The 19,349-nt window shown below is 35.3% G+C and overlaps 1 protein-coding gene across 1 annotated transcript; it reads left to right on the forward strand.

Annotated features, from left to right (window-relative positions):
- Positions 1–8,319: 8,319 nt before the first annotated feature.
- Positions 8,320–9,753, forward strand: LOC115874180. The gene is made up of 3 exons (XM_030889282.1): positions 8,320–8,423; positions 9,010–9,217; positions 9,268–9,753. The coding sequence occupies exons 1-3, from the start codon at positions 8,320–8,322 to the stop codon at positions 9,751–9,753; spliced, it is 798 nt and encodes a 265-aa protein (XP_030745142.1).
- The last annotated feature ends 9,596 nt before the right edge of the window (positions 9,754–19,349 follow it).

Below are 19,349 nucleotides of genomic sequence, written 5' to 3' on the forward strand. Positions count from 1 at the left end.
CCAATAAATGTGTGGCCATGCTTTTTGGTTCATCAAAATATAGGAAGGATATTACTAATATGGTCGACATTAAAATTAACAATGTAACAATACCAGTTAAATCAGAGGCAAAAAATCTTGGCTTGATATTAGATAACAATCTCAGATTTCAGTCACATGTAACGAGTAGGAAGGCAATAACTAATCTTAAAATCTTATACAACTCAAAAGATATATTAGACCAAAAAAGCAAACTACTGTTGTGTAATACTCTAGTTTTATCAAAGTTTAATTATTGCAATGTAGTTTATGGACCTTGCCTTACCGCTTTTGATTCGGGACGGATACAAAAATCCAAAAATATTGTTTACGTTTTACTTACGGAATTAAAAGACAACAACCCGTTTCGTATAAGCTAAAAGAAGTAGGATGGCTTGATATGAAAACAAGGTGTTTTATGCATTCCTCCTTATTATTTTATAAAGTAATATACTCTAAGCATCCTAAATACCTCTACCAGAAAATATCTTTTAGAGAAGATGTTCACAACCTAAATTTAAGATTTAAAGGTAATCTCACTCCTCCTACCTATAGACTGACAATTTTCAAGCGTTCCTTCTCATATAATATAGTCAAGATATTTAACTCATTACCTCGTACGATAACATCTGCAACGTCACTATATGTATTCAGAAGATTATTAAAAGAGCATCTCTCACAAATAAACTAGCCCTTATTATGGATATATCTTGTTTAACTGTTTAATTAGATATTGGTAGGATTGATAGCAAATTCTATTGTTGCATTAAGTATAATTATATTACTAGAAATATTAAGCAATGTTATTATATTAATGTCGAAAAAAAAAATATAATTTTTATTTAGCAGATTTTGGCAATGTTAAAAAATAATTTAATAACTATTTTGATTTAGATATTTATTGATAAGGCGTGTGTATATGTATATATGTATATATTTTTTGTTGTTTTTTTTTTGGGTTGAGTGTAAAAACAGTCTGGTTAGATTTAATAGCAAGACTGCACTTTCGCCCTTTCATAATGTATCTCCATATAGTTATGAATAAAGATTATTATTCGTTTGCGCACGTATTTTTGTACGGTATAATATGTAAGAAACGGCGGTGATGCAAGTTTCTAACACTCTATTGGTTTGTTAAAGATTGAGGTGTCGTCTTACTATTGCTGCTGTTTGAAGAACGACAGCCTTCTGGAGTTGTATATAGAGTAACGGTGGAAGATCTAACTTTTTTAAACTATGGTGGAGGGCCTTTGGTATTACGCCCGTTGATGAAATTATAATGGGTACGATATTCACTTCGTTTTGCTTCCATAAACTTTTAACTTGTTCAGCTAGTGCGGTATATTTACTTAACTTCTCACTCCATGTAGACTGCAGATTATGGGTGTTAGGAATCCCGACATCTATAAGGTAAGTTAATGCCCTCTCTTTTTATGGTGAATGTTAGATCTGGTCGGTTATGCGGAGTTGTTTTGTCAGTAAGTATACTTCTGTTCCAGTAGAGTTTAAAGTGGGCATTTTCTAACACATTTTCAGGTTCATATCTGTAATAAGGTGTAATATCTTCTTTTAAATGACAAAGGGTTGCTAACTTTTGATGAATGATTTTCGCTACTTGGTCGTGTCTTTGGAGGTAGGAGGTTGGCGCTAGCACTCGACATCCAGCTGTCACGTGCTGGATAGTTTCACCAGGTTCATGACATCTTCGGCATTGATCTACTACATTCGGCTCTTTTAGGATGAATTTTCTGTAGTTCCTCGTAGCTATGACCTGGTCCTGGATTGATAACATAAAACCTTCGGTTTCGAGGAACAAATCCGCCTGAGATAACCATTTGTTCGACGCATCTTGATCTACATAAGTTTGGTTAAAGCTTATTATTATTATTATTATTATTATTCTAAGCTAGTCTTCCACGTTCAGGGTAGGATAGTGACGCCCAAGACTTCCCAGAGATTATTTGAACTGGCCGCAACTACAATTTTCCGCAACCATGCTTTGGTGAGGTCATTGGTATATGCTATTCACAGAATCCCCCCCCCCCCTACGTACCTCGTTCCCTCAAGCTACGGCGGATTCTGGCTTTAGTTCATTCATTGGGGATCAAAAAAGGGGCCTGCTTGGAAAAAAGTCCGGAAGTTTTGAGACTTTGCAGGTTTATAGGTTTAGGTGTCCCAAACTAAAATCCATAAAATGCACATTTCCAGCATTTTTTGTAAAAATTTGAAGAGAGAAAAATTAAAGAGAATAAAATTTCCTATAAAAAAGGTTCTATGAAAATATTCGCGAAAGTCAACCGTTTAGGCACAAAATCCCTGGAAATTTTACAATTTTGCGTAAAGTATGATATATGTATAGTCGATTTTCCGAACTCAAATGTCGATTAGGGTTCACTAATACTAGTTTTAGTTTAGTTTCTTCAATTTTGTCATAAAACAATGGCGTATCATTAACTCGTTTAATATAATAATAATTAATTTATGAATAGTTAATTGTCGCGCTGGACAGCATTCATTGCGAACTTACCATCAGGTTCAGCATTGGTCTGGCTGTACCAAATATGCTGAAGAATGCGGTTGGGAGAAAACAAAAACAGGCATTACTCCAGTCACAACGTTGACAGATCCAGCTCCAAAATCCGTATTGGCATTTTTATCCTGTAAATGCAAAACCAAAAACTGTGGTAAAGCCTGCGGATGCAGAAAAGCAGGATTAAAATGTTCAATGATTTGTGCATACTGCAATGGGAAATCCTGTGACAACGTCACTGAAGTGTCACTCGACGAATCCGATGAAAAGGAGTTGGACTTGCCTGTAGATATCCCTCTGGCGGCTGAAGATGAAGAGCTGGACGAATTGAGGACCACCCTGATGAGCCCAGCACAGCAGACACGATCGACCTTACATCAATGAGCCAGGTCCGTCGGGCTTGTGCAGAGAAGTTAAAGTTTTTAATTTACCTAGTGAAATAGGCCTCCGGGGAGAACACGTTAAAATACACGCGCCATGTACTTTACCTCTTGGGTGGTGTGGAAACAAGTACACATTTTCAATAATTAAAATTAATTATTCATAAATTAATGAGCGAATTAATGATACGCCACTGTTTCATTACAAAATTGAAGACACTAAACTAAAACTAGTTTTAGTGAACCCTAATCGACATTTGATTTCGGAATATCGACTATACATAATATATCATATTTTACACAAAATTGTAAAATTTCCAGGGATTTTGTGCCTAAACGGTTGACTTTAGCAAAAATTTTCATAGAACCTTTTTTATAGGAAATTTTATTCTCTTTAATTTTTCTTTCTTCAAATTTTTGCGAAAAACGCATAATTTTCGAGATATTTACAAAATACTGATTTTGGGCGCCATGTTAGCAAGATGGCGGCGCCGGGGGCAAGTCTGGAAATGTGCATTTTATGGATTTTAGTTAGGGACATAAACCTGCAAAGTTGCAAGACTTCCGGACTTTTTTCAAAGCAAAAATCCCCAATGACTGAACTATTACTGAACGAGTTTCATTCAATGCCGCTACCAGTCTCTCTAGAATCAGGTCCGCTTGATCCTGATTGACAATTATCTCGGGATGGCACCTGGAAATAACCGCCATCTTTTGTTCCCTAGAGGTTTCACTGTATGAAACACTAGTGTGGACTTCCGCGCTTCTAGATTTCTTCCTCAGACTGGATACAGTAAGTGTAGGGGAATCTGGGTGCGTATTATTTAATTGATACTATTTTATTAACTTTTTCATACAATATTTTTTTGTTATTGTATTTTACAAATTTTAACAATATCAATAGTTTTATATTAATACAGACAAACACAGACAATAGAGATATATATTTTTTAAGTGAAACTTCTTTACGCGCGATGGGAGTAAAAATTCAAGACACGCGGCCTTGACACTTCACGGCCTTGACAGAAAAAAGTGGTAAGGATGGCAGGATCGCGCAAACACCAAAAAACATTTAATTTAAAGCTAAGAAAATCATTATAATAAACTTGATATCTGGTACCTGATGTGTACCAATATCCTCTGGCTGTTTGCTAGGAAATAAATTTTCATATTTTTAATATTTTCATCGATTGGTTTGCAGCTTTTGAATAACGTTCTAGGTAAAGCATCTAGCTCAGAATTAGACTTATTAGAGTTAAGCAAATCGCATTTTCGTTGGAAAACATTGTCATATTTATGTGTCATATGTCATATTTATTTAAAACCAATAATCAACGAGAATATTCGTATAATTTAACAAAATTACTGTAAATCACTATAAATACGAATTATTGGTTAGGTTCAAATACGAATTATTGGTTAGGATTATTAGACATTTGCATAAAAGTGTGTATTTTGTGTGCTATTCCACAAAATTTGCAGGCTATTGAGGAAACAGAAAATGCACAAAAATAAATTGAAAATAATATTTATACTAAAACAGCATTACATGTCACTTTTTCAAATATATGTCCTTCAAATACTTCAATTTAATACCTGTTAGTAAGAAGGTTTACTTCAAATATGCGTACCGGGTGGCCAACTAAGAATGGACGCTGTATCTCAGAAACTACTTATCGTATAACTTTGGGAAAATAATTCTAATAAGTAAATCGACCAAGAGAAATCGCTGGAAGTTATTTTCAAGTTTGCTGAAAAAATGTTCGCTAGGGGGCGTTTCTCTGATATCCAATCAGAAAACAGGGGTTTTCTCAAAAATATGCAGGGGAATAGGTATTTTAAATATTACAGTTGTAATCATCGAGAAATTTGTAATTTTTTTGATATAAAGTATTTTACTCTATCTCATAAAATAAAGTGGTGGGGGAAGGTTAAATTTGTTTTTATTAAAATAAAGATAACTCTGTGGTTGGGGTTACCCGATTAAAACAAACTAGGGCTCGTTTAAAACAGCTTTTCTTCCTTAATGATCTCCAGTATAAATTTTGTTTCCATAATTTTTTTCGTGGTAGCTAGAGGGCGCTGTTTGACATCATTACAGATCTTGCGCGTTGGCATAAAAAAAATAAATAGGAGGCTATATTTCTCTTTCCACAGTTAAATAGAGCACAAAATTTTCAAAATAGCAGCGCAAACCGCGACTTTCTATCTTCTCTCTAACCGGAGATATTAAGAGAACAAATCATGTTAAGGCTCGTTTTCACGATGATAGATTATGCGATAGTTGCTGTCATGAGAGACACTATCGCATAAACTATCACCATGTAAATACCCCGATAGTTACTATCATGCTGTCGCGACAGTGCTCTCGGACTATCTCGCTTGATGAGATAGGACCACTTTATAATTAAAAACACCCATTAAAATCTTCTAATAAAGCCTGATTCTTATGCTGTCTTAAAAAGTATTATTTGATCTAGATAGCTGTGGAAAACAATTTGTGGGTTTCCATGGAGATTAATAAAGTGGAATAGGTAGCTGTCAACTGCTTTAGTTTTGACGTTGAGGAAAATTCGTCATTGATTCATTTAAAATTTCTTGTAATCTATTTTTCAAAGTGTGTTCTACATCCCTTAAAAATGTCTTACACTAATGCCGAGGCCTACGACATGCTTGCCGTGTACTTTCAGTGTTTCGAAAATGCTTGTATCGCAGCACGTGAATATGCTGCCAGATATCCCGAACGAAGGCACTATGGCAGAAGAGCTTTTCGACAACTAGCGATACGTTTAAGGCAGACAGGAAGTGTACGACCCATTTCAGTTCCTGTTAGAAGACGTCCGATAAGGAATGAAGACAATATCATAAACGTTCTTGCATACGTGGAAGCGAATCCGAATGTAAGCACAATGGAAATTTCCTTAGACCTAGGAATAAGTCGCACTACGGTATTCCGTATTTTAAAAGACTTTAAACTACATCCTTACCATGTGGTGTTACACCAGGCTCTATCAGAAGATGATTATGACAGGCGGCTCAACTATTGTCACTGGTTAAGCGAGATGTGCAATGAAAATCATCAATTCCTCTCCTTGGTTTTATGGACTGATGAAGCCAGTTTTAGTAGCTGTGGCAGGGTCAATTTGCACAATATGCATTATTGGTCACAAACTAATCCGCATTGGATGCGCGAAGTGGATCACCAAAATAGGTGGAGTGTAAACGTGTGGTGCGGTGTTTTAGAGCATAGAATTATCGGACCATTTATTTTTGATGATCATCTAAATGGTGAATCATATTTAAACTTTTTAAGAAATGACTTACCTATCCTTTTGGAAGATGTTCCCATTGACTTAAGATTATCCATGTGGTATCAACATGACGGCTGCCCTGCGCACTTTTCACAAAGGGTCCGTGACTTTTTAAATGTTAAGTACCCGAATCGCTGGATAGGTAGGGGTAGTTTGTTTCAGTGGCCACCAAGGTCCCCGGATTTAACTGTGTTAGATTTTTACTTGTGGGGCCGAATAAAAGACATTGTTTATAAAATACGACCAACCACACGGGACGACATGATTGGACGAATTACAAACGCTGTAAATTCGATTTCACGAGCTGAAATTGAAACAGCTGTTTACAAATCTAGGACAAATATTAATAGTTGTATGTTGCAAAATGGTGGTCATTTTGAACATTTATAATAGTCTTTCTATTGCTTCCTTAAAAACTTTAATACTGGTATTATTGTTGTTTTGTTGTGGCCCGTTGGCCTTTAAGCACGCTCCAAATTTTGCCTTTTACATGATTTGGACTAGTCCTAAGCCTAGGTAAAGTGCGAAGGGAGGCACGGAATATGACAAATGAAAACTAATTGTTATCAATTCAAAGTTTAACCTTACGAAACTATGAAAACAACCATTTCTTCAAATTAAAGCGTTATAAAGTATTCTTCCGGCAATAATTCTGAAACGAATGAAGATATCGAATTGCGGTCTAAACGTTTTTTGTTGCAAATTTAATCTACTTTCCGAATATGACATCAAAATTATACCGTATGATTTAAATTTTCGTGACAAAATCAAAAAAACTGTTATTATTGGAAATTGCGCCCTCCAGCAATTTAATTTGTAACTATTGGGTAGCAGTGGATTGAGTATTTGAAAACGCTTACATTTCTCTTTCAAACAAACCTAAGTTTGCTGAAATCGGATAAGTCGTTTAGAAGATACAGAGTTTTAAATACTGAGACGTTCAAGAGCTTCCCCCACCCTTATTAAGGTCGGTACGCCAATGAGCCTCAGACAGAATTTATGCGGAATTTTTCAGGTTTTCTAATGCTGTTATTAAAGTTATAGCTCAATATGAGAATTTTCAAGAATTTATTTAAAACCAATAATCAACGAGAATATTCGTATAATTTACCTATTATAAATATATAATTATAAATACGAATTATTGGTTAGGTTCAAATACGAATTATTGGTTAGGATTATTAGACATTTGCATAAAAGTGTGTATTTTGGGTGCTATTCCACAAAATTTGCAGGCTATTGAGGAAACAGAAAATGCACAAAAATAAATTGAAAATAATATTTATACTAAAACAGCATTATATGTCACTTTTTCAAACATATGTCTTTCAAATACTTCAATGTAATAGCTGTTAGTAAGAAGTTTTACTTCAAATATGCGTACATAGAGCATATGTTACGCTCAATAGTCGAATTCGGGCAATGCCCGAAAAAAATACGCAAATCTAGTTTTGGGCAAGGAATATTTCCCAAACCCGAAAAACCAACTAACAATAAATTAACACCCTCCAAATAACCACGCTAACCAACTCGCCAAATAACTAAGCCAATCCAACCAAAAAGAGTGATACCAATGCAATCAAATCACACTATAAGCCAAAAAAATAATCGAATAAAATTAATTTTTCGGGTTTGGGAAATATTCCTTGCTCAAAACTAGATTTGCGTATTTTTCTCCGGCATTGCCCGAATTCGACTATTGAGCGTAATATATACACTGTTTTTTTATTATTATTTTTTAGATAGTTTGAAAACACAATTTAGTTTTTAAAGTAGGATCTTATGTAACAAATTTGATTATTTTTTTTTCTTTAAATATTGATACATATACACTCTGACACCATTTCTAATATAGATGAATTAATCATTAACAGGTAAAGCGAATAATAGGATCATTTTGTAAGAATCGTCTACATAATCAATCTACTCAATTTATTTATTTATTGGTCAAGATCCTTCAACCCGCGGCCCTGTTTGACCTGTGTCATTGTAATCTCCTTTAGAATGATTCTAACAAAATCGCTAATGAATAACCGCATTGTGCTTTCGCGTGAAATGATCCCTAATTGTTCAACAATCGATGACTGTCCTCATCGCGATACTTTCACATTTGAATAGGTACCTGATTGCTTTAGAAGCCGAGGAAATTAAATACATTGAAGCAGATAGTGGTCGCCAAAACTGGTAAATAATAGTCCATGATTTCGAAATCAATTTATTTTATTTACGCAGGGCTTATTCAGCGTATATACTGAACCATTTCCAGTTTTAAATGATCAATTTATGTTTTATAATATCTGTACTCTTCGACTCCCATCTTTTCCCGATATTTTGACAACGTTTCGTGCACTACGAAACCCCATTATCAATGAATCAAATCAATAAATCATCTGATTTAAATAAAATTTGGTATATCGATAGATTGAATTAAAGCCAACTTGACCGTGTACGACTCGTGTCACTGTGACAGTTGGTTTTGACGTAAGAAACGTCAAAATTTGATGTCGTCCGATCGCGACCAAATTTGGTGGGTAGGCTATGTGAGCGACTGTGCACACGGTCCCCCCTGCAAAGTTAAATACGACGTTTCGTTTACATCTTTATCAGGGTGGAACTAAGGATTTGATTTTGAAGAAAAATATGGGTTGATTTCGGCATAATTGGGAACGGGCTACAGGATGACGCCCTCGACGTTTCAAACCGATAAGCCTCTAAATGGACAAAATCAACAGGATTGAGAGAAAATTGAAGTGTACCAATGTGGATTTAGGAAAGGAAGAAGTACCGTTGACCAAATATTTACCCTTAGAGAAATACAAGCGGAGAGTTATGAATACGGAAAACAGACAATGCTCCTATTTATCGACTTTCAGCAGGCATATGACAAAGTTAAAAGGACGGAGGTGTTTAGAGCATTAACAGAATTAGGGGTTGGCAAGAAACTGACCAAGATGATAAAATTGACAATCCAAGAGGCAGTAAATGCAGTCAAAGTAGACAAAAAAACAACGTATAAATTTATAATCAGGGACGGATTAAGACAGGGGGATACACTCCAGTACTGTGTAGTGTAGTATTAGAAAAAATTATAAAAGATGCGGGAATCAACAGAGAGGGCCTTCTATATACAAAAAGACACCAATGCTTAGTCTTTGCCGATTATTTAGTTATCTTAGCAAGAGATCGGAAAGAGCTGACCAAAAGACTAGAAAATCAAGCGCAAAAAGTAGGCTTAGTGTTTAATGAGAAGAAAACGAAATTTATGGTGTGGTCAGCTAGGGATTTTGAGAAGGGAAGATGTCTACAATTGAATTATGAGAGAGGTAAACGATACAAGTTTGAGGTAGAAGATACATTCACATATCTAGGAGCCGTATATCTAAGGAACCCAAATGTAACTCAAGAATTTATGGCAAGAATAATGACAGGAAACAGATGTGTCAGCGCATTACAGAAAATTATTAAGAGTAAGAACATTTCTAGAAGTTTAAAATCAGAATGTACCGAACAATGATAAGACCAATAGTGCTGTATGCATGTGAAACGTGGACCTTCAATGCAACGGAAAGTTCGAGGCAGAGATATGGGAAAGAAAAATACTGAGGAAGATTTTTGGAGGAAAGAAGATAGACAACAATATGGAGGAAAGAAGATAGACAACATATGGACCAGAAGAACAAAAAAATAAAGAATTAAAATTTATAATACGTATTATTCCCAAAGCATGACAGTTCAGAAATATTAGGAGTAAATTACAAAGAGTTCCGTAAAACAAGATAAATTGCATGCCCTTATCTCTTCATAGCAAGTTCCGACACTCGGGAATCTACAGCACGTCAATTCAATCATTATATCTAAATCATCCTTGTTAATATCGACGATATTTTATTGGCACGGCCGCTTTCACGTCGATTTCTCGAGTGCTTAAATTAGTGATGGGATCACTCGAATGAAAAATACTCGGTCATCCGAGTATTCATATCCTCGGTATGTGTCGAATATTTTTGTCGATCCTCGAGGATTACTCGGCACGCAACTAACACCGGGTGTGGTGTACCGTCCTCGCTTCTCACGACGATACAGGTGATTTACGATTTATGCTGAAACCTTTTTTGTCGATCCCCGAGCATTAATCGGCACTCGGCGTGAATGATTTGCGGAATTTGCCAACAAGAACAATGACAATATTGCTGTATATATTTTTTTTTCAAACAGTTTTTAAAGCGACAGCTGACTCGTTGTAAGCCTTAAGCTCGGCCTTAAGTAAAATTTTATTAGTTAATATTTTTCTACTATGAAGGTTCACAAGAGAAAGTTGAAGGTTGAAAATCCGAAACAATCATCATTAACATTTTTTTTCCACTATTAGTTAAGCTGTGCTCAAACAATACAGTTGGTAAATTCAATTTTAAAACTAGATATTATGTCGCACAAAAACTTAAAATATGCACAATAACACAATACTACTAGAATTTATTAGGTACTACAGTTTATTTTCGGTGAAAGTACGCTAATAAAAAGTAAAACAAAATATATTTTTTACCTCAATAACCGACCGCCGACAATTAAACAATAAATAACAAGCCCTTTCTAAAAAGCCGCACGTATTTCCTAGAATTACTTGGTTTCATTTGGCCTGAAAGTGTGCTGAAAGGTTGCCAGATTAGCCTCAAAGTCGGAGTTAAAGAAACAAAATCAGCACAATTTAAAGAAAAACTTATGAAAATTTTATTTCCCACATGAAATTATACACGAACATATTAAAAATTATTAAAAAAGTGTTTAAAATAATTAGTATTTATTTTTATTACAATATTATTTAAGTCATTCAAGTACATGGCAACAGTGTGTTAAAAACAGCAAGCAAAATCACTCACACCCAGCGGCGAGTATTATTCAGGTTTCGATCGAGATATTATACAGAGAAAATTGTATGAACGAGGATTCCTCGGATGATCATTCGATTATTGGAATTCTCGAGGATCAATACTCGAGGATTGAATTCATCCGATTTTTCCCAACACTAGCTTAAATATTTATTATACCATCGTCGCGGGTCAACAGTAACACCGACGGACAGGGTTGTTTCCTAAATAAGTTTAACAATTCATTACGCAGTTTATTACGACACGAATCGGTTGTCTTTATATTATAACGCATTATATTATTTAAATTACGATATAACGTGGAAATTAGAGTAAAGGTTTAATTTTTTATGTGGCGAAATATAAGGTGCAGAAACAAATATCTCTAATCTCTACCTTTATTTGGTGCTTGCTTGCCATTGTAAAACATACCCTGAGGTATAACTCTCTCGTCCGAAAATCTCTTCTCTAGCTTAGTGATGTCTTGATTGAACTCTTCACCGTTTGATTGAACTCTTCACGAATTTAAGCCACCAATCGATTGATGAAGATTGCGGAAATTTAAGTATCTGGAGAAATTAAATATCTCATAGAAAGAGACAACAAGGCCAAACATAATAATAATTGTGTACTTTTAATGAAGATCATGACTTTTTGGCAGAGATGCTTCTTGTGAATTACGTAAAAGATGTTCCGATATTTTTCCGGTAGTTAATATCTGTCATATCATTTTGGAGCATTTTTACAAGTACGTTAAACTGAATAGCATCTAGAAGCGAAAATTGTAAGGTGCTCTAAGTGACTGGACTTGCATGTATTAACCTAACCTAACCTAACCAGTCGTTATCAAATAAATACTATACCTTCATTACTTAAGCTACCCTATAAATACTAATCGGGACAACAGGACTATGTAAAATGAAATGGAACATTACGAAACCACTGTAGCGTCAACACCTTCAAGACATTGATAAGAGGTGATGGATGGCTCACTACAAGTGCTTGGTCTGTTGAGCACGCAGCCTAATTTAATGTCCTCCTAAACCAGTGCTGTTTCCTTTTAATCATGTTCCAATTACCGCATCTTGTGTTTATTGTTTCATACATGATGATTCATACTACTATACTATGGCTGCAAATTAAAGGATCATATTTTATTAAGAAACTAAAAATGACAAACCCCATCTATTAAAAGTTGTCTTAAAATATTGAACGCTAATGTAATTTTTGTAGTTTGTGAAATCAGAAGTCCAAATCATAAAAATTGTCGAAAACATACCCATAGAGCAGGTTGGCTTTCTACCAAACAGAAGTTGTGCTGACCAAGTTCTATCGCTGACTACTTTTATAGAATCCGGATTCAAATGACACCTACAAACATCAGCTGTATTAATTGATTAATTGATCTACAGCTGCCTATGATACGGTTTGAAGACATGACTTGATTTGTAATTTCATACGAGAAATACCTTGCTTTAAGACAATAAAGTTAATTGAAGAAAGTAATAGAATATATACCCTGACCTTAGGAAATTTAAAAAGAAGGTCTATAAAGTTGAGCAACGGTCAGACAGACCCTTGACTGCCTCAAGGGTCTGTCTTATCCTGTCGTTTTAGTCTCTATATAGATGATATGCCAAGAAGGACAGCTAGAAAATTTGGGTACGCAGATAGTTATCGCAATGTGGGCAATAGCCACACAGCACAAGGATCTCAGAGTGACAGAGAATATTATCACCGAACATCTAGCGATATTAGAGAAATACTTTCGCAAATGTAGGCTTCAGCCGAGCGCCGGCAAAACAGAAGCATCTTTTCAATTAAACGATAAGCAAGCCAACAAAAAATAAAGGAACAATTTGAAGGGAAATTACTAAAATATAATAAAACTTCCAAATACCATTAAAGTCACACTCGACAGAACGCTTTCTTATAAGAATCACTTAACGAAACTGACAGCGAAGTTGTATACTAGAACTAGTGTGTTTCAGAAACTATGTGGTACTCAGCCCTAGGGCTCGTATATTCGGCTGCTGAATTCTGTAGACTTCCTGTTCTTATTCATATACCACCACCGGAAATTTGCAGATAGCAGTCGCTTCTAAGGCAATATAGGTAATATAGGAAGGATAATCCATAATCCTCAAATTCCATTGTATGTGTATATATATATATTTGTTTCTTTTACATGTTTTGCCTTTTGTACGAGTAAGCAGTTTGTATTTTTATTCCATGATGTGTAGCCATTATTACAGTTGAGGGTTGGGACAAAGGTCCCAGCAGCAAAATATTTTACAAGGTTAAAACAGCAAAATAAAACACTAACGGACCACAATACACCAAAACACTTTTTTAGTGTTTTAGTGTATTAGCGCGTTTCAGATGATTAAACCTGCCTAAATTTTAATGGAACAAATAGAACTAATGAAACATCGCTAAATATTAAATTACTTTTTTGTTCTCAGGACTTTTCCTGAGAACTGCACTAAACTTAGAATTTTTACAATTAAAAATTTTATGTGGATATGTAACTAGCAATCCATTAAACTTTGTATGACTACAATGGAAATATAAGAACTGTATATAATATTACGTAGTGGGTAGTAATTGTAGTAAAAACGTTTACCCATCCTTGGCTATCGATAAATTCTTGATTTCTGCGTACGCCGTTGTCGATCGATGTTGAAGATGATTAATACCGGCCTCAACGAGCCAAGCAATTGTTGATTTAAGATAGACACGAGATGGGTTCGACGGGTGAGAAACTCGTCTATTTAAATGAGACGGTTTTGTCGTGATGGTGCGTTGATAGTAATTGAGAAGTTCTTCTATTAGAGACGTCTTCAGGTTTCGAGGAAGACAATCGTGACTGATCAATCAGTATAATTACATGCGTTGTGTGTAAATGTTGACTTTAATATTTAATTATAAAAAAACCTTATTGTGTAGTTGCTAATACAACAAATGTATTTTTGTGTAATAGATAGGCTCTTTAGTTATTGCCGTTAAGATATATTTTTTAGTTAAGCCGTTAATAATTGCCGTTAAGAGTTATTTTTCTTTTCTATTTATTTAAGATCTAGTCGATCTGTTAGGTTTCAGGTTGCCTCTGTAGGAGTTCTTGGGAGATGGACTGCCAATTGTCTTTCCATCTTTTTGGCGGTCTTCCCGGCTGTCTCTTACCCACCGGTTTCCCTTGAAGAGCTATGCATGGTAGTCTGTTTTCTTCCATGCGTTTTCCGTGTGCGAACTACTGTCTTTTTCTTTGTTTACTCCTTTTCACTACGTTCTGTATTCCACAATGTTGTCTGATATTTGTGTTTCTAATTCTGTCTCTTTTAGTCTTATTCTGTCTCCTTTAATGGTTTTTAGGTTTTTCATGTCAGCAACCTTTAACATGCTTTTGGTTTTGTTTGTTTCCTCTTGGATTTTTCTGCCATATGCCATTATTAGTCTGACGCTGGTCTTATAAATTTTACTTTTGCTGTCTGTTTGCATGAAGAGGTTTGTCTACATTATTTGCCTTAGGCATCCAAACATGGCCGTCGCTCTGCTTATAAGCTTATCAAATCTTTCTCTGGATCGTGGTAGTACGACATATCTATTCCTAGTTATCTAAACTATGATACTTGCTCAGTAATTTTGTTTTCTACTCTAGATTGCATCTTACCAGCTTTTTAGAGGAAGTGCAGCATTTATTTTTCTTTCTATAGAGATAATCATGTTAAATTATCGGCTTACTTGGTAGAATTTATGAAGATGTCTCTGCATATCGTCAGTGTAGCACATGGCTGCATCGTCAGTGTAGCACATCATGCTAACTCTGTAGTGTCCCATTCGATAACTTTTATTCAACGATGTCACCTTTTCTATGATGATGTCCATTAAAAGGTTGAATAAGAAGGGGCTAAGGCTTTCTCCTTGTCTAGTGCTTCTTAGTTTTGGTATGTCCCATGTTAGATTATTTCTTACTTTTACTTGAGCTGTGTTATCGATATTTAGCTTTCTGATGATTTTCACAATATTATCAGACACTTTTTTATCTTTCAATATAATAATAATTGGTTTAATGATAAATACGGCGTCTGTAGTTGATCCATGTCGTCTAAAACCTTGTTGTTCATACCTTTTCGCAATTTGTTCCTCGAGTTTCCTTTTCAAAATATTAGTGAAGAGTTTCATGGTTGTACTGAGGAGAGTTATGTCTCTGTAGTTTTCTGGTGTAGTTTTTTGTCCTTTTTTAAATATAGGAATTGTGACGCTTTCGTGTCATTTTTGCGGACTTTCTGACGTTTCGAGAATCCTAAGTATTTATCTAGCTCTGACCCCCATGCTTCAGGAGTGTATTTGTAATATTGTCTGTTCCTGGCGTTTTTCGGTTCTTTCAGGTATTTTTGTATGTATGTTGGAGGCTGGTTAAGTGAGGAGAATGAATCAAATGAGAATGTATAAAAAAAAGTTTTGTTTATTAGTTACAACGCATCAAAACTAAAACTTAAGCCTGGGTGACACGGCCAAAGTGTACTTGGAGGATGCGCGCGTCTCATTTGGACGCCACTTGGATCGTACCAACTGATTTAAAATCGGTTGATACGCTCCAAGTAGTGTCCCAGTGTATTTTATCAAAATACACTTTGATCGTGTCAACTAGGCTTTAAGCCTAACGTAAAATTGTACTTAGATCAAATACATACGGACGCTGTTTGGATCGTACCAACTATTATTGACTTTATAAATAAATCGACCACGTTGAACTAGTTACATTTTTTTCTAAAACTCTGGGGTAATTTAGTAGAGGATTATCCATAACAAGCAAAAACTTCTATGAAGAATTCATTTTTCTCAAAAAGTTTTTCAGCCTATAAACACCATCCGGGGATATACTGTAAGTATTTATTCTTCTGTTATTTTATATTTTCGAACTGTAACTATTACCTATCGTATTCAGATTACAATATTCTCTTGTCTAGTAATGATTGAAATACTGCTTATATACAGCTTATATAAATTTAATCGACGTATCCCGATAATTTATAGTTATGCGGACCAGAGTCTTCGTGTCACCCAATTATCGCGTTAACATAAGGCATCGGAGCAATTAAATAATCAAAACCTCTCAAAGCATCGTCTTTCCGAGAAGCCACAAACACTCTCCGTTGAGTTTTAGTGTTTTATCTCGACGTGAAATATACGTCCCATCAAACGGCCGTAAAACTTGCGCTATGCTGTTCGGAATTTCATAAACATAAATCGATATAGATTATATAAGAATATATAAGAATGTTCGACCATTATAGTTTCGATTAGGTGTATCGCTGACCGTTATCTGTGAATGCCCGTGGTGTGTTTTAGAAGTCGTTGCAATATCGTGGAAATTTCCATACTAAGATTGCTAAAAATGTGATTTTTGTTTACTATAAAAACGGCTTCTTTAAATTTACGCTCTTTCCATTGAGGTTCCCTGCGGATAACCCTGGCTTCCGACCACTGTTTTTGTGTTGTTTGGACAACACATAGTTTGCAATGCAAGGAATCATTGTATTTCATTGTATTATCTCTCTGCGTATGCTGTTTATGTTCGATAAGACATACATTTAGGAGAGTTTTTTTTTCTCCAATTTACGACACACCACATTCGCATGGTTCTAGGTAGATGCACTTTTTCCCCTGCTCCGATATATATTTTTAAACGCTTCTTAGGCGTTGTTCCAGGTATAAAAGCAGTTTTTATTTCAAAGAGTAGGAAAGGTGTGTAATGAAATTAATAAGAGAGATGAAGAACAACAATCGAATTTTAGAGCTGGGAGATCCTGTACTGATTGTAATGAATGTATTTTGTTTGAAACTTCTCATAGAAAAGAAAATAGCAATAAATGAAGATGTACACCTAATGTTTGTCGATCTCCAGAAAGCTTACGATAGCGTCCCTATCACCAAAGTGTGGGAATCTCTTAAACTAATCAGATTAAATCATTACACTTATAACAGCAATACAAAAAAATTACAAAAATTCCTGTTTCTCAATAAAAACAGGAAATAACATATCAAAACCATTTAAAATATTAAAAGATTTAATACAATTGCCTGCTGCCTAACTCTATTTAAAATATACGTCAACCAAACGTTAAAACAGTGGAAAAAAATGTAAAGACATGGACATACAAATAAGAGAAGATTCTTGCTTATACACTTTGCAATGCGCTGACCACCAGGTTATTTGTGCAGGAGACAAAGATGACTTGGAATATATGACATGCAAACTTAAAGAGGAATACGAAATTTGGCGACTGGAGATGAATATCAAAAAAACTAAATGTCTCTGCGTTGGATCGGATCAAAGAGCAATTCAACTGGATAATGATTATATACAAACATGTAACGAATACAAATACTTAGGCTTTCGATAAATCCGGGAAAGACGACAACCAAATAAGCTCGAGAATAGTAAAGGCCAGAAATGCAATATAATACCTGAATGACATACTCTGGAGTAACGAAATAGGTAATGACAGAAAACTAAGGACCTATGATGCGATAATCAAGAGCAATCTATTATTTGGGGCGGAAATATGGAGGGGCGGTAGATATGGACGCGATAAAGAGATCAGCACGAACATCAAGGCTGGATAGAGTACGAAACGAGATAATCAGGGACAAAATGGGTAGACAAAAAAGTATAGTGGAGGAAATAGAGAGTATACCTAACTGAAGTGGTATGGACATATGAGAAGGATGTACAACACGCGCCTGCCTTTACAAAGGTACTAAACTGGATTCCACAAAAGAGAAGAAAACCGGGAAGACCAAAAGGACAAACTGAATGGAGGGTGTCAAGAAGGCGATGAGTTGAAGTGATCTGCGTGACGGCAACTATAATGGCGACTAGGCATCGCACAACGTCAAAGGACGTTTTAAAAGCGATTCTTATATATAAATTAACGAGAGCAAGCAAAAACTTCTATAAAGAATGCACCTTTCTCAAAAAGCTTCTACGCTTGTAAAGACGATCGGGAGACAAATTTTATTTATTCTTCTATTATATATTTTCAAACATCATCGTATTCATATTACAATATTGTCTTGTCTAGTAATGACTGAAATACTGCTCATAAACATATTTAATTAAATTTAATCGACGTATCCCGATAATTTACAGTTTTCATTAAAAAAAGAGGCGGACCAGAGTCTTCGTGTCACCCAATTATCGCGTTAACATAAGGCATCGTAGCAATTAAATAATCAAAACCTCTCAAAGCATCGTCTTTCCAAGAAGCCACAAACACTCTCCGTTGAGTTTTAGTGTTTTATCTCGACGTGAAATATACGTCCCATCAAACGGCCGTAAAACTTGCGCTATGCTGTTCGGAATTTCATAAACATAAATCGATATAAAAACGGGACGGCCGCAGTCGTATTAAATTAAAATGCCGCGGACCACCTTAAATGGGCAGCTTCTTGTTTCGATTCGGAGCCAATTAACATTTTTCGGTACACATTCGGCCATAATTAATACAAATTGTTCCAGATACGGTCGGAAATCGTTTAGATAAGTCGCGATTAATTGTTTTCGAAGAAGTTATCGCCCGGGCCCGCCTTTAATTGGCCAGCGTCGAAGGTGAAAAATACCAGTTTAGAAGTCTTTTTCCGTAATTAGTTTTGACTTCTAGATTGTGTGTATTAAAATGAGACTTAACACCTACTGTTTCTTAGAGTTATAGTTGGTTGGTTACAACATAATAACATATACATAGCGGAATGTTTTAATGATTATCGAGAGTCAATAGATCAATGGGACAATTTCTTAGACGGAAAAGACTTACTAAAGGAGGAATTAGTTAAAGCCTTGACAGAAACTAAAAATGAAAAAGCTGTCGGTCCTGATGATTTAAATGTTGAAAACCTCAAACTGTTAGACGAACAAAATATGAATCTTCTACTTAAATTGTTGAATCGCATCTACAATATCGGAGAGATACCTAAACAATGGCCCCAATCGACATATGTAACTGTCCCTAAAAAGTCAAACTCCAAAAGATGCAACGAGCATCGTCTGATAAGCCTTATGTGTCATACATTAAAAGTGTTTTCTGCGTGTTCTGCACTCTAGACTATGGAGAAGGATTGACGAAAATATAAGTGAAACTCAATTTGGCTTTAGAAGTGGACTGGGAACCATAGATGCTTTGTTCTCAATACAGGTTTTAGTCCAAAAAAGCCTCAATCAGCAGACAAGTGCCTTCGCATG

The sequence above is a fragment of the Sitophilus oryzae genome, unplaced genomic scaffold (assembly GCF_002938485.1).
Source record: "Sitophilus oryzae breed Bouriz unplaced genomic scaffold, Soryzae_2.0 scaffold_1241_pilon_pilon, whole genome shotgun sequence".
NCBI classification, from domain to species: Eukaryota; Metazoa; Arthropoda; class Insecta; order Coleoptera; family Curculionidae; genus Sitophilus; species Sitophilus oryzae.

Bases quoted from the DNA above. Each gene is read 5' to 3' on its own strand.
- LOC115874180 (XM_030889282.1), top strand. From the start codon at position 8,320: ATGACTGTCCTCATCGCGATACTTTCACATTTGAATAGGTACCTGATT. The intron at 8,424-9,009 runs GTAAATAATAGT...ATGTGGATTTAG, and splicing joins GATAGTGGTCGCCAAAACTG to GAAAGGAAGAAGTACCGTTG. The intron at 9,218-9,267 runs GTAAATGCAGTC...ATTTATAATCAG, and splicing joins AATTGACAATCCAAGAGGCA to GGACGGATTAAGACAGGGGG.